At 44.3% G+C, this 16,716-nt stretch overlaps 1 protein-coding gene across 4 annotated transcripts in view; it reads right to left on the minus strand.

Annotated features, from left to right (window-relative positions):
* Positions 1-16,716, minus strand: part of SDCBP2 (syndecan binding protein 2) — a 45,303-nt gene that overhangs the window by 15,955 nt on the left and 12,632 nt on the right. The window contains exons 1-4 of one of the 4 annotated variants that reach the window (XM_073580796.1): positions 12,916-13,197; positions 12,710-12,826; positions 5,061-5,185; positions 307-368 (exon numbers count right to left, since the gene is read on the minus strand). In XM_073580796.1, the coding sequence (XP_073436897.1) occupies positions 307-357 (51 nt within the window). In that variant the 5' untranslated portion in view covers positions 358-368; positions 5,061-5,185; positions 12,710-12,826; positions 12,916-13,197. Of the gene's footprint in view, positions 1-306; positions 369-4,857; positions 4,880-5,060; positions 5,186-5,886; positions 6,406-12,709; positions 12,827-12,915; positions 13,198-16,716 lie in introns of those variants that run through there. The other 3 variants (XM_073580797.1, XM_073580798.1, XM_073580799.1) reach the window with 3 other exon arrangements.

Here is a 16,716-nt window from a genome sequence, read left to right on the forward strand (position 1 = left end):
ACGAGAATCATACGAGTCTCTGGCAAGTGAGTATGAGCCCTAAGTATGTCTTTGGAATGTGGGAGGAAACCGGAATACCTGGAGGAAACCCACGCAAACACGGGGAGAACATGCAAACTCCTTGCAGATGTTGTCCTTGTGATTCCAGCTGCTTCTCTAGGGCACTCAGTCATTGCAGGCAGGGAAGTTTTGTAAAATTATTAGTTTAAAGGGCTATCTGTTATTTGTAAAATCAAAATTTTGAAAGAAAGGGGACATTTCTACTAGGAAAAAGAAAACCACAAAAAAATATGAGTCCACTCTCACCTGTAATGCTCGGTCCACCTTCAGGTCTTCTAGAGATGGATACAGAGACATGATTCAAGTACCTGGAATGAGAGGAATTAACTTTTTGGTTAGGCTATGTGCACACAGCACTATTTGAGGAGGTTTTTTTTTTTTAACTGATCCACTGTAAAAGACCGTTGAAAAATTGCTCAATAAACTCTCAAAAAACATTCTATTCATTTCCATTGTAAAACCACTCTTAGGCCGGGGTCACACTTGCAACTGCAGAGCGAGAAACTCGCATGACTCTATCGCATTAATACCTGGCACTGCACCTGGAACTCAGGACCGGAGTGTGCAGCTGCATGTATTTCTATGCAGCTGAGTCCTCTGGTTCCGAGTGTCGGCGGCAGTGCTGGGTATTGAGGCAAGAGACTTATGCAAGTTTCTCGCATAGCACTTGCAAGCGTGACCCCGGCCTAAGGGTATATGCGCACACAGCGTCATTTAGATGCCGACATTCTTCAGGAAAACGTCAGTGGTCATTTTTCTGAGCTGGATTTGCAGGCGGTTTTGTAATTGCCAGCGACATCTTTCTCTCTCTGTGAAGTATAAAGAGCGGGAGGCTTCTGAGTGTAAGTCATCTGAAGAATGAGCAGGTCACTTTTTTTTAACCCCTTCAAGGTTTCCAAACTCTGAAGAGGTTAAAAGAAATAAAAGTCTGAACATGTACACATCAATGACATTTTGACATTGCTGTACACTGTTTTATGGGGCATTTTTCAGGCGGATTTCGGGTGGAATCTACCTAAAAAAAAAAAAAAAAAAGGCGTTGCGTGCACATACCCTTAAACTCTTTGAAGCCTCGAGGGTGTTTGCTCTCGGCTCTTCCCAGAAGCAGCTTCACTGGTTGATTTGTCATCCTCTTTTTTTGTGGTTGCTCAAGCATTGGTGTATTTTCCTTCTGCTTTCTACTATAAAGAGCAGTCGGCTTCCAATGAAAGCAACCCAAAGAGTGAACGTGCTACTTCTTTGAACCACTTTGTCATTTCTGAAACCTGATGTGGTTAAAAGAGGTAACAAAAGACTGAACATGTGCACAGCAATGTCAGAGCGGACACACACAGGAGTGGGCCCCTGTGTAAGAACAATATACGGGCCCTTTGCAGTCCAATATGTATTTTAATGCGCAATTCCACGTGGTTTCAAGGTGGAAATTAGCGCCAGACCTCTTGGACCCCTATGCGGCTGAACAGGTTGCACCAATGATGTGTCCGCTCCTGGTGGTCACATTGGTCGTCTCTCAGCATTCCCAAATTAAATCAACTTTAGCACAGACTTTTTAGCATCTTGAGATAAAAACATCTTCCATTTTTGTTATCCAGCTTTCCCAAAGTCAAAAATCACCAGACTATATTGGCTCTGACAGGGTTCTCCAGCTTTTCTGCACTTCTGAATGTCAAATGGTCGAGGAGGTGATGCATTGTTGCAAAAATAAACAAAAGTGTCCTTTGATGGTTTGGCAAGAACGCTTTCCAGGAAGCGCAAGAATAAAGACTTGCTGAGACGCTCTGGTGAGGGATTTCCAGGCAGAGCCGGTATTTCTACTGCAGGAAATAAACGTTTGCTGCATTTTTCAGGTCCCTCATTCATATATTGTGACCTGAATCACAAAGTATCAGGTCAGACTTCTGATTCAGATGTGCCTCATATGATAAATTGGCGTCACCTCACAGCTGGGTGCGGCCGATGGCTACGTCATTAATGTTCTTCATGTCAGGTAATACCAGAATTACCTGTCATATTACTAAAGTAAGCAAGTGGCACTCTAGTTGTCGCAAAACTGCAACTCCCATCATCCTATGAAAGTGTCTTTTAACCTGTGACCCTCCATTGGTTTTGAAATTGCAGCTTCCACCATGCAATAAAAATGCCCTTTATCTGTGTCCTTACAGATGTTGCAAAACTATAACTCTCAGGATTTATAGTCACATCACTACGGAGATTTGCTATTCAGGACTCTTGGAAAGTTGGGTGACAACCTTGTGTGGGTGCAATAATGATCCCGTGTCCAAATTAATGCTAGAGGCTATGCAGGTAAAATTTCAGGGAGGAACTGCATTTCACTAAGCTAAAAATAGTATATGGCCCCCAGGGGCCACAGTAGAACTGTAAGAAAATACTAAACCGGAATAACTGGTCTTGGTGGAAAAAAGAATATCTGAAGATTCAAGAAAAAAAAACACTTGTATGGGGCTATATTCAGAGAGGGTTTTGTTGTGCCGATCCTCTCCAAAACCTTCCTCAAAAACCACTTTAAGGCTGGAAAAACTTTTCCTATTCATTTCTATGAGAAATCCACTTTCATTCAAGATTTTCGAGAGGTTTTTATTTATTTCCTGAAGAGGATTTGAAGAATGGAGGAAAAAAAAACTGCATGCCATTTCTTTGAATTGGTTTGATGGAATCCGCTTTAAACTAGGCACTGTACAATCAAAAGGCTGCAAAGAACGTTCAAGGCCACGTTCCCACATTCAGTATTTGGTCAGTTTTTTACCTCAGTATTTTTAGCCAAAACCAGGAGAGGAACAATCAGAGGGAAAAGTTATAATAGAAACACATCACCACTTCTGTATTTATCACCCACTCCTGGTGCACAGCAATGTAGTTTTTGCATTGGTGTACGACATGTTCATTTTTTATAGCGTTTTTTACAAGCAGTATCTGCGGCAAAATCCACTTAGGCTACGTGCACACGCTGTGGAATGGGGTGCGGATTTGGCAGCGCGGATTTTGTAAAATCCGCAGGTAAATCTGCAGGTCAAAAGACCTGCGGTTTTACCTGTGGATTGCTCTGCGGTTTTTCATCTCCACAATGGAGGAGATAGCAAACCGCAGCGGAATCCGCAGAAAGAATTGACATGTCAATTCTTTCTGCGGTTTCAAAACCGCGGAAAAATCCGCACAGTCTGCACTGCGGTTTTTTATTCCCATAGGGAATAATGCTACTGTACACCGCAGCAGAAACTGCTGCGGACCCGCAGCAGAATCTGCAGCGTGTGCACACACCCTTAAAGACATTGTGTGCACATAGTCTTAAGAGTTTTTTGGAGATGTTCAAAAATGGGTTTGTAGTGGAAACTGCATCAGGAAATGCTCCTTCTTTGGCTCTTTGCACATGATGTCTTTTTAAGGCTATGTGCCCACATTGCGCTTTTGAAGCAGAATATTCCTGGGCAGAAACGCACACCCTCTTCCCGGGAAAATGCATGTGTTTTTGACACTTTTGTTAAGCGTTTTCCTATGCGTTTTTGCAATACAATTGTATGTATGCGAAAACGTGTGCTTTTCCGCAAAATTAATGAGCATGCTGCGTTTTTTTCCGCTTAGCTTTTCTGCAGCGGAAAAAAAACGCACCACTAGCACAACATGTGCGTTTTCCATTATATTACATTGGATGCTTTTCTTAAGCGTTTCCGCATCAGAAACGCTTGTCTAAAAGCGCTGCGGAAACGCTTAAATGCAACGTGGGCACACAGCCTTAGTCAGATTACCTCACAGAAACTGCCGGAGAAACCAGAAAATAGTCAAAAGAATGAACATAAACCACTCTATGTGAGAAGCGCTCGCTGTCACATATTCAGTCTTTTTACCACTTCCGGTTTCTAAACTCACCAAAAATAAAGGAGTGATGACCATTTCTCTGACGTTTTCTGCTAGGAAGACGCTCTGTAACTTATACTACAACAAGTCAATGGGAAAGCTCAAAAATGTCCAGAAGACGGACAGACTTTTTTGATCATTTTACCATTATTTTTGCTTACAAAAAACGCTTTCAGATTCTTCATTATTTAATGCAGTGAAATAAATGACTGTAAAAAAATGACAGTACAAAAGAATTTACAAAAATAACTGGGAAAATTCTTTATGAAAAAAACCCACTGGCTGAAGCAAAACAAAAAATAAGGATGTGACCTCTCCAACTCTCCACCCCCAGAAAAACTACATAAAAGGGGCTTCAGAAAAAAAAAAAAACCCTCGAGTTTCCTGAAGCATCTCCTGCTTGAAAATCTTGCCAAGTTTGGCCGAGTTTAATTAGGCCACGTTCATATGTTCAGTATTTGACAAGTTTTTTACCTCAGTATTTGTAAGTCAAAACCAGGAGTGGGTGATAAATCCAGAAGTGGTGACGTGTTTCTATTATAATTTTCCTCTCATTGTTCCTCTCCTGGTTTTGGCTACAGATACTGAGGTAAAAAATTCAATGGATGAACGTAGCCTAAAACCCGTCGTGCGCACATAGCCACTAAACGGAAGCATCAAGTTTTTGAAGAGGATTTAGAGAGTCTACCCTTACCTTCTGCTTCCAAATCCCAATGTGAACAGACCCTAAGGCCTCATGCACACATTGAGTATTTGGTGAGTTTTTTACCTAAGTATTTGTAAGCCAAAACCAGGAGTGGGTGAAAAATGCAGAAGTGGTGCAAATGTTTCTATTATGCTTTTCCTCTGACCGTTCCACTCCTGGTTTTGGCTTACAAATACTCAATGTGTGCACATGGCCTTACAGTGTTAATCGTTTGTACAGACCTCACATACGCTGAGGCAGCAGAGCTGAGATAAGTCTATTTTCTTGTGTTGACCAAAGATGATGTAGTAATTTCACCTGCAGTCCTATGTAAGACCACAGTCGTAATACTTCCACATTTATCAAGCCAAATAGCGAACTTGGTTCTGCTACATCTGCATACTATCTTCTGCTGATTATACAGGTAATAATGGCAGGTACTCACCTGGTGAGTGCAGTTTCTGTCTTCTCAGCTTGCAATCACCTGTCTTCCTGCTCTCCTCTCTATATGACTCTTCCAGGAGGGAGTGGTGGTGACATCAGATGGGTCACAAGACTTTGAGGTCACAACTGGGAAGTGGGAGAACAGGTTACAGATAATGTCAGTAACAGGAGAGCTACTACTGAATGACTTCCCAGGACTTTGTTCTCGTGACCTGTCACCATGTGTTACTCAGTGTTCATCTCTTAATGGGTTCCTGTCTCCATGATTGCCCTCAAAAACCCCATCTTGTGCTCTTTTTTTCTACACATTGTAACCGATTTTCATAAGTGCCTTAACAAAAGTGTCATATATTGCTGACGTGCCTTTATAATATTGATATTTTTTATATATTTTTGGACACCGAAGATTTAATGGCGTGGTTGATTCTTGAACTTTTTTCTGCTGGGCCTCATCTATTAAAAAAAAAAAAAAACCCCAAAAAAAGCAAAATGAAAATAGTCAATTTTACCTATTTTGTCCCCTGGACGCAGTATAAGGGCGCAGTCAGACTGTCGTATAAATGTGATGGCGATTGCAAACCTCTGGTCAGGAAGCTGCTGGCCAGTCCGTGCACTGTGTTCCATCCCGGTCAGATTTATACGACCGTCTGACTTTACCCAAACCTTCATAGAATGTGAAGCCCCTGGTCTGTAAGATTAATGGGGCTCATGGGACTTAATCAGTCGAGAGTTATCTGCTAAAACTATTGTTTTTGTCTGAGTTATGCCGAGGGTTAATGAAGCCAGCAGGATCAGGCTGACCAGGTTGCTGGGCAGAATATACCAACCTGGAGATGTCTTTTCCCGCTCAATCTGCACCAGCTGATTGGTGGATGCGGCAGGAAGGCGGGGCAGGTTCAGTCCTCTATTTAAACCAAGGCGCGCTATTTGTGGTGTCATCCTGACAGGAACATTTGAAGATGGAGGAGTTATTACATTGCCTCATTGAAAATTCCCAGTCATCGGGTGGTGAAGAATGGCTGCGGTGTTATTTAGCCGAAGAACCAGCGGCAGGGTCAATAGAGGATACGGCTCCGCCAGTTACGGACGTACGCTCTGAGTTGCAGAAAGAAGCAGGCGGTGTGGATGATATCCGGCTGTCTGTCAGGACCCGAAGGCCCAGGTCTTCCTATTCCCCACCTGATTATCAGCAGCGCAGGAAGTGGACGAGGACGACGGAGGTAACGTCTAGAGGGGAACCATCAGGATCAGGGCAGCGGAGTCGGTCTACCATGAGGAGAGGTACACGGGTCAGCTTATCATCTCCCCTTGAGCCCAGAGAACAAGGATTATCGTCCTGGCAAGCGGCTCCCACAGCCTCGCCACCTCAAAACTGTACAGCTGGCAGCAACAGGGACATACAATCCCACAGAGTAGCAGGCTCTGGGTACCACAGGGCTGAAGATCAGGCTGAGGGTGCACTGACAGCTGGAGGACCACCTGACTGCTATGCTGCTGCAAGGCAGGCAGAGCTTGATCGGGGCACAGCACCAAGAAGGTCTGCCCGAGTGACAAGGGATCAGGATTCAGGATCATGGAAAAACACCGAAATGGGTGAGATAAATGAGGGCTCTGCCCCACTGTGTTTAAATAACGCTAATTCTTTCTTGCAAGATATATTTAATGACATGACTAGCCTTTGCTAGGTCTGAGGACAGTTCAGCTGTAGATAAGTGTTAGTACTAATTCTGTATTAAATAAGGACTAGCTTGGCCCGTGCAAAGTTTTCGCACATTGGTCATCGGGAGCGCAGGAAATTTCAGAAAAAGCAAGCTGGTCAAATGTAAATGTATGTCATGAGCTGATGAACACAGACAGGTATTTATATATGTAGATTGGTTTGGTAAGTAGAGGCCACAAAATGTCTTCTGGTTGAGGTGCCACCTGCAGGTCAGTGTGTCTTTCTGCAGGTTTATGAAAATGAATGTTTAAACTGTATTTAGTGATAAAATCATGAATGTGTGGTTTGTTTCGCTATTTTCTTGCTGAAGGGAGCAAGTTTACCTTTCAAATGGTGTATCATTTGTGTGTGGGGGGCAAAGTAATCAGCGAAAAAGCAGTGCATGTTTACAAATGTGATTGCATATGTGACTCACCATTTGTGTATGGGGTGAGGTAATCACCGAAAAAGCAATGCATGTTTACAAATGTGTTTGCATATGTGACACCTGCAGTGACGTGTGCAATCCTCCAATGTGCCTAAAATAGCACTTGAGCAAGCTAGAAAGACCCCAAGGCAAATGTTTGGATTTGTTTGTGATGTCTGTAAGCAGCTTTGTGGTAGTGTGCTTTGGGGTACTGTGGTGCCACCTGCAGGTAATTTTTCCTTACTGCAGGTTTATGAAAATTAATGTTTAAACTGTATTTTGTGATCAAATTGTGGATGTGTGATTTGATTGGATATTTTCTTGCTAAAGGGGGCAAGTTTACCTTTCAAATGTTGTATTGTTTGTTTGTGTGTGCAGTATGAACAAAGATACAAAGTAATCACCGAAAAACAGTGTTTAGAAATCAAAGAATAGATGCTTCTTGCAGCAAGTCTCAAGGTATTAATGAGACGTGCATTAAAGAAGCATTAACATATGATGTATCCCTGTTAGGTTATCATCTCTCATTAAATATAAAAAAAAATAAAAATTGGGAGAATGAGTTTGTTGACATATCTCTACTTCCACCTTCAAAATAATTTTTAAAGCAAGACAAAAAAAAAAATGAGAGCATGATTGGCAGAGGGGAGTTCCAATATCCTTTCATAATTGGCTTCAAGCCTTTTACATTTTCTCATCAATTATTGGCGATAGATTTCCAGAAGGATGCTGTGACTGCATTTAGACATTGTGTTAGAGGTGATTAAGAATTTTGGGGGATTTGCATGGTTTAATTATGATAAGCAGTTCTGTCAAAAATTGTCAGTTCATAAGAAATTAAAATGGGGTGTTATGGATGTTGGCCTTTGGTTGAATTCCATGCTTCCTCAGAAGCCTTTATCCTCATTTAGACAACAGAGTACTGCAGCGGCAAATGTGAATAGCATTCAAAAAGGGTTATGTTTTGCCTTCATTGACTCAAGTTGCAAGTGGTTGCAGAATAGCAGGTACAAGCAAGAGTGCTCTTTTTGTTCTGGTAAGCATTCGGTATTTCATTGCTTTAAAAGTGTTGTCAGCGCCACTCAGCAACAGCCAAGTACCAAGGATTAAGTTACAGAAAAAAAAGCACAGAAATTGGTGAGATGGGAAGGAATGGCATGTTCACTATAAGAATTCCCACACGGGAAGATGGCAGAAAGTGTCTAAAGGTTTTTCTGAAGGTTTTTTCATAACCCCTTTTAGAGGTGTGAGGGACACTGCAGCATATTTGGCCGTTGTCCCGACTTCTGGGCCCCCTGTTTGGGTGATAATGGGTTCTCCCATGCAGTGACACCGACGGAGGGATGTTTCCTCCCCTAGGGGCCGTCCCTGCCTCTTGGTGACGTTTAACCACGTGACCGGAGTACAATCAGTCTGAGTTAGCCGGACCAGTTGGGCAGCCGCCACCATGGACCTGCTACAAGCCGCAGTAAGAGACAGGATCAGCAGGGAAGGTAGCGATTGGCTGACAGCGTTTTTAGCTGGAAGCTGCTCCTTCCCTGATGAGACTCAAACAGCAGCACCTGACGGTCGGCAACCTCGCAGAGCAACCTGGCCGCCGGCACGTTTGAGCCTGCCACTTCAATCAAAGTGGAGCATGCGCAGATCAACTGCGCGCTCTCAGAGACATACTGAAGCCTCCTGCCATCCTACATGTGTAAAGGGAGAAACAGTTCGTCGGATGCAGTGAGAAACCAGAGAAAGAGAAGGGGGTAACAGGGATTTACAGAACAATCAATTACAGTAATACTCCACGCAGGGAGGTAAAAGCAATGGCAAAAGAATATAAAAGCTAAAACGGGAAACTTATCAGTTGCAGTTCTGGCAGGGGGAAGGCTGGAATATCTCCCGGCTGCATTTCAAATGATGCACAAAGTCTCTGGCTCTGCGACGAAGAAACAAGTAACACTGCCGCCCGACAGTGCCGAAGGATTCAGTCCTGTTTGTCTTAGGTACGCTGGAATGTATAAACAATCCTTTGTGGGGATGCCTCAGAAATGGCGCCGGGCACGGGTCGCAAGCACATGAAGGTCTAGAAACAGAGGATTCGTCAGTAGAAGCTGAGGAGGAGTCAACCGTCTCCTGCCGCCTTCCCGCCAAGTTTCTCCCGTTCCCACGCTCAAGTCCCCTTTTTAACCCCATGCCTCCTCCGGCTGCCTGACAGAAAGATCTCTCCCTCTCAGAGGAAAACTCCCCCGCCAACAGTAATGACAGCCCCAATAGTTCCGGCCTTAAAGGGCACCGCACACCGCCGTCTCTCCTTCTTACACCTCAGCCGCGGGAGACGGCCAGCCTCAGGGGGGGGAGCGTTTCACCGGGATTGGGGCATGTTAGTTCTGCACACTCTCCGGGTCCAGCTGTCAGAGTTACTGTACTGCAACATCCACCACCAGAGCAAATACAAGTGGCTGGGCAGAGGGGATTATACGGGATGGCGGGAGCACATGGCTCATCCTCTTCTTCACCAGAAGCAGGAGCTCCAGTAATGGAGAAACTGATTTTACAGGGGGTTAACCCCTTGGGTCCACAGCAGATAGGGGATACGTCTGGGAACATGGGGAGAGGGTTTGAGGCTTGTGCAACAGCACAGCAGCATCTATTATCACCTAGGGGGGCTATATCGCAATCCATTCAGCCTTTTTACCCAACTGCCATTAGCCAACTAGGGGAGAGGGAGGGTTCCCCATTTTCTCCTTATCCGGCCATATTTAGTACAGCTCAACCCCAAATGACTGGCGGACAGGTGGCAATAACGCACTTAGTAACAGGAGAGCACCAGGACAACCCAGCAATATTATCGCTGCTGAGTGTCGGCGTTAATCTTCCTATACAGGGTGCTGGTACCCCGACTCAAGTTACAGAACATGGCACAGGTAGACGCTCCGCGCGCAGCATTTCTTCATCCTCAGAGCGGTATCGTGGGAGATACAGTAGTCAACGCTGTTCTCACAGATTTAGATCTAACCATCGTAGTCGGTGCTCTAGGTCGTCATGATGGCGCTCCCCATGTTTGTCGGAGGATTCGTCGGACGAATCGCATAGGGGAGAATCCTCGATTCATAGGTTGAAACGGCGTGTTGAACAGCAGAGTGTGGGTAATGATGCAACACAAGATTAAAGCCATCAATGGTCTGGTCCACAAAAGGGTGAGTACCCTTATGTTGGGGCTTGGTGCGGTGACAGGTTTAACATTAGCATGGTTGACACAGCCAATAGTATTAATCTAGGAACGAATAAGATATTCGTAAATAAAAAAAATGCTACAAACCACAGAGGGTGTCGAGACCCCGCCAAGAAATTTACAAGGATGGCCTTTTTTTGCGGAGTTCCACCCTTAGGGTCACATCTAGACATCAGTACAAAGGAACAAATTTGGGCGAATGAATTCATTTATATATGGTCGCTAATGTATCCTGAGTAGCATTCGATTGACAAAGAGCGACGAGCAGGGGATAAGGTTTACGAATGGAAACCCAATGTAGCCAAAACCATTAATAATTGGTTGCAGGCATTCGCCGTTTTGGGATGCGTCATAGGTGAGAAACACCCGGAGAGGTGTTCCAAATTGTTTATTTACTTAGGCCTCTTTCACACTTGTTTTTTGCATCAGTCAAAATCCGCCAAAAGGACGGATGGCGGATCCGTTTTAGTACTGATGAGAACGGATGCCACCCGTCCGTTTTTTTGATGGATCCGACAAGTGAAGAATTTTAAAGGAATCGCAGCCTGGAAAAGGAGAGAGAGAGCGAGAGAGAGAGAATTTTATTTTTTTGTCCGGCACCCAGAAAGAATTTCGGGTTAAATGAGTGTCTGGAGGATCCGCCAGAGAAAAAAACGTTGCAAGCTCCGTTTTGAAATCTTTGAGGATGGTGACGGACAGCAACTTTTGGCGGATCCGCAAAAAAAAACGGATGCAACGGACGGCAATCCGTCACAATCCGCCAATAATGGAAGTCAATGGGGAAAAAAACGGATCCTCAAAAGAAAATTGCGGATCCATTTTTTTCTAAACCTGGCGGATTGTGACTGATTGTAAAAAACTGAAGTGTGAAAGAGGCCTTAGACAGTATCTACAGTTCTTAGGCCTGTTTCACACATCAGTTTTTTGCTTCAGTTAAAATCCGCTAAAATGGCGGACAACGGATCCGTTCTTGGACTGATGGCAACGTTTGTCACCGGACCGTTATTTTAACGGATCCATCGAAGGAAGAATTTTAAAGGAACCGCTGCCTGGGGAGGAGAGAGAGAATTTAGGGTTAAATTTCCGAACGAGCCAAATCCTCCGGGCATGCGCAATGTCAAATGCGGATCCGGCCGCCGAAAAAACGTTGCATGATCCGTTCAGGCATGTCGGCGGACGCCAAAATTTTGGCAGATCTGCAAAAAAAGGATCGATCGGATGGCCATCTGTCAAGATCCGCCGGTAATGCAACTCAATGGGAAAAAAAACGGATCCGCCAAGCAAAATGGCGGATCCGTTTTTTTTGCACAACGGTGGATTTTGACGGATTTAAAAAAAACTGATGTGTGAAACAGGCCTTACAAGGCACATGGAGGATTGGCTTGGTGGAAATACAATGAAGATTTCCGCCGCCGTTTGGCAGTTAACCCGCAATTGGGTTGGGGGGTCAAGGCCACAGACTCATGGTTAGGTCTGAAACACAAAGAAAAAACACAGTATGACAAACGTGCAAAAATACTCTGTTTTAAAAATTGTGCATGTGTTTTTAATCATGGTTATGTCTGATGATGGCCCAGAGGACCACGCAATCCTTTCCCAGAACGGCCGCTGGATCTATCACCAATGCGGATTCAGCTGCTGTCTGGGACCGGACACGTGTTGGCTCTTTAATGAGGAACATTGCAAATTCTACGGCCTTTGCAAATACAAACATGAGTGCTCGATCTGCTGCAGGTCTCACGCTGTGGCAAGATGCACGCGACCTCCTCAAAAAACAAGTAGCCCCAAGACTGTCGTGCAGGGTGAATCACGTGACCCCAGTGAACGTGGAAAAAATGGGGCCGTGGTTAGACAAATACCCCAATAAGTCAGCTGCAGCACAAATCTGGTCTGATTTTTCCTTTGTTTTTTTCATCCCATCCGTTTTTTCGAAGTTCCCCTCGTCGTCTCCCAATTTAAAATCAATAAGGAAATCCCCAGATATTTTGCTTGATAAATTAGTCAAGGAAATAAAATGTGGGCGATTCTGTGGCCCGTTCAACGACCCCCCCCATTTTCAAACTTACGAATTTCCCCTTTATGTATTGTCCCTAAGAAAGAGTCGGGCAAATACCGGCTGATTCACCACCTTCACTACCCGAAAGGTCGGTCAGTGAATGACGGCATACCAAGCAATGATACTACGGTGAAGTGTCCTTTGTTAGGGCAGTTGAAATGATGAGAAGGGCAGGACACGTAGTCCTTATGGCCAAGTCAGACATTGAGTCTGCATTCTGGCTTCTACCAGTACACCCTGATTTTTACCAACTCCTGGGTGCTATGGTGGAGGGAGGGCTCCCAGAAGAAGATGTGGTGTCCTCCTGCTGGCCAGTCTCCACTCCTGCTGTTGCTGCTGATGCTGCTGCATCTATAGGGCGTCTTCTGCTGGTGAATAAAGAGAAACAAAGGGCCACTGAATATATTGATATTCCATGGCCCTAGTTTTGAGGAATGGGGGACTTGATAATTACCGTCTGTCGTCTGCTGCTGGATTCCCCTCTGCCTGTTCATCAAGGTCCCTTGACTCCATTTGGGGTGGTGCAGTACTTTCCTGCCTTCTCCTGTGGCTGGCTCCTCTCTTGGCTGGCATATTGGCTGTGGCAGAGGGTCCCACTGTCATGGTTTTATATATGTTTGCTGTGGGCAGGGCTACTAAGCATGCTCAGACCAAAAAAAACAGATCCGGCCACCGGATCCGGCACATTGCGGCGCTCATAGAATTTCATTGTGTGAAAAAGCCGGAAGCGCCGGATCCGGAGGGTCCGGCTTTTTCGCCGGAGACAACAAACGTTACAGTTGCCGTTTTTTTCCAGACGCCGGATTGCGACACATTGCCGGATCCGGCCAAAACCGGACGAAACGCATGGCCATCCAGCGCTAATGCAAGTCAATGGGGAAAAACCGGATCCGACATTGCATTTCGCCGGATCCAGTTTTCGTAAAAATAGCCGGATCTGATGTGTGAAAGAGGCCTTACCCAGATGCAATCCCTACTGGGATCCCTCAATTTCACTTGCAGGGTCATGCCCATGGGGAGAATTTTTTCGCACAGGTTGGCTCTCGCCACGAAAGGGGTAAAACACTCGCACCATAAGATTATAATTACTTTGCAACTTTGCATCCAGCGCCAATATAACAGTACAGCACCATGCAAAGCTAAAAAAAAGGCCACAGCAACCATGTTCCATTTCTCGGCTTCTCTGATTTGCCATTCTAACATAGGAGGGAAGGGGAATATTAAGTTTGATGGAGAAACATTAAAAATATCTTAGCAATGCAAATCATGTCAAATATCTCAATGGGGATGGCACTTTGCCTGAATATCAGTGGTAGTCCGACCTAAGAACTCCACAAAGGTGATCCTCAGACATGTGTTTCTGATACATAGCAGAATCATCATGGATTCCTCCTTTAAAAGCCTGGAGAGTGCTACTGATGACGGGATATTTCCATAGAATGATTACCTTATCAGAGCATGTTCATTATTATACCCAACAATTATATGCAGCGTTAGCAGATACATAATACTGCTATAAATAGTGCTAAAGTCATGAGATACCCACAGATAACATTTTGATTACATCATGATTCCTGTCCCTTGCATCTATGCTTCATGTGATCTCCTTGACTGTAAGCAGTGTTAGACATATGTGTGATGTGGTGATAACAAACCCAGCCGCATAATAGATGCTAAGGAGTAGGGACTAATGGTGGCCCACCCCATATATGCCTGCACCAACTCCAGATTACATGGAAAATCAAGAGAAAAATGGAGTACTAGGTGATAATTTAATAAAAACCAATATAAATTTTTATTAAATAGCAAGAAACAAGATTAAAGACAATACATAACAGTAACACATACTCCAAGACTGTGCAAATAGGAAGGACTCACCCCTCAATGGTGTTGTGTGCACACCCTGCGGATGCGCAGCGGATTTGGCCCTGCGGATCTGCAGCAGTTTCTGCTGCATTGTACAGTACCTTTTATTTTCTAAGCAAAATGAAAACCGCAGTGCAGATGCTGTGGAATTTTCCGCAGTTTCAAATCCACAGAAAGAATTGACATGTCAATTCTTTCTGCGGATTCCACTGCGGTTTGCCATCTGCTCCATTGTAGAGATGATAAACCCCAGGGCAAACCCGCAGGCTAATCCGCAGATAAACCGCAGGTCTTCTGACCTGCGGATTTACCTGCGGATTTTACAATATCCGCGCGGAAAATTCCGCAGAGCATTCCTCAGCGTGTGCACACACTCTTAAGTGTTAGGCATTAGTATAAAGCCATAAATTGATTTCAACCTCAGAGAGAGCCATCCCAATCAGGTGAGAAAAGTAAGTCACAAAAAGTACTAGGTATAACTATCAAAGGTTGTAAAGTTACAAGGTGGTGACTCCAAACCGGATGTCTGCCCCAATGCGCGTTTCACTGGCACAAACGTTGCTTTCTTTCCCTTGAGAATTCAATTAAAAACATGTATAGAACAAACAAGGACAGGAGCAATTCCAACTGAACCATTTTGGATACAAGTGGTATCCTTAGTTGTGGCAAAGGATCATATAAATGTTGGGAAGAAATTTGCCCTTGTTGCTCGGTAATGCAGTATTAGAGGTCATTTTTTTCTTATTCAAATAACAAAGATTGTCATAAATCAATACATTAAATGCAATACTACTTTTGTTATTAATTTAGCATCATGTAATATTTGCAAACTACAATGCATAGGTTGCACCACTGGCCCCTTTAAAATAAGAACTAGGTGTTAACTGTTATACTGAGTGGTTTACTCCCAATGTCTATCTGCCATTTCCTTCCACTTCACCCCGGTTCATAATTCTGACCCTTCAGATGTTGCTATGTTGGTAATTGAAAGAGTTAACCCCCCTGACCAAGCTATGTAAGCTATTGTCTCATGGCCTGTCCTGTGTGATAATTTCTCAATTACTGTATCTAAGCCCATCCTTTGTCTGCTAAGTCTATGTATCAAAGTCTATTCTAATTAGTACTTTTTGTTAAGCTGTTGTATCTAAGCCTATCATGTGTGATACTGTCTACTCAGTAACTGTAGCCCAGCTTGTGTGATACTTTGGTTGGTGCTTATCAGGAACTATCAATCAATGGTCAGGATCTTCCCACATCTACAGGTTTATTTCCATCTAGAGGGGATGCAAGTAAGTTTTAAACCAATCAGAAATCTGAATAATTTGTCAAGAGGTGGAGCCTGCAGGAAATAAAGGGAGGCGGGGGGTATGGCATCCATGCAACCTACCAGAGATCTCAGCTAGTGCCCCACCCTTTACTCCAAACATTGAACACTTCACTGTGGATTGCTCTAGAGTAGAGCTGATTTTTTGAGGACTTCATTTTAAAGGGAACCTGTCAGAAGATTGTGTTGAGTAACCTACACACAGTGTCAGGTTGGCGCCATTTTATGGATTAAAATGATACCTTGGTTTATGAAATCCGTCTTGTAGTAGTTGTTTAATCTTTATTTGTAGTTTTCAGTTATTGAGATTCTCGAGCGTAGGGGTGGGCCTTTATGTACTGCTCTGCTTACATATTCATCTGTCTGGCTTAGGACAGGTCAATGATCCCTCAGTAACCTTCCCCCTATTTTACATACTGAATATAATGTTTTTTTAAAAAAAAAAATTCACATTCAGCAGGCAGGCGGCTCACTAGTTAGGTCACTAGAATGGAGTTGCTGGATCGAAGTCCTCAAAAAATCAACTCCAAAGTAGACAGTTCATCACTGAATAGACTAGAATGAAGTTGGTTCCAGGAGCTCCTCATACACACTCCAATTTAGTCGCCTCATCTGGCTTGTTATCACCTTAACGACCGCCGATACATCTTAACGGCGGCAGTTAAAAGTACTTATGACTCAGCGCCGCTTTTTAACGGAAATAGGTGTACAGCGCCCCTCCAGCGTCGGAATTTCTCTGGGGTCTCGGAAACCGGGGGTAGCTGAAACCCCAGAGAACATGATTCGGGTCGGTTTTACCAACCGCAGTGTTGCAATCGCTGGAGTAACGGCGACCGGAAAAAAAAGTCAGATTTCCCTTTTTATTTCTCTCTTCTCTGATGTGATCGCACATCAGAGGAGAGAGAAATGAGGTCCCCCAGTACCTCCGGTGTCCCTGCATCCCCCCCCCCCTGTGAAGTCCCCCTGCCTGCGGTGTCTTCTTCCGGGAAGAAAATGGTCAGCGCATGCGCAGTATGCCCAATGAAATTTTTCCTATTGGTTCATTTTGATAGACCCTATCACAGT

The sequence above is a fragment of the Dendrobates tinctorius genome, unplaced genomic scaffold (assembly GCF_039654945.1).
Source record: "Dendrobates tinctorius isolate UK_male_01 unplaced genomic scaffold, ASM3965494v1 ptg000065l, whole genome shotgun sequence".
Lineage (NCBI taxonomy): Eukaryota > Metazoa > Chordata > Amphibia > Anura > Dendrobatidae > Dendrobates > Dendrobates tinctorius.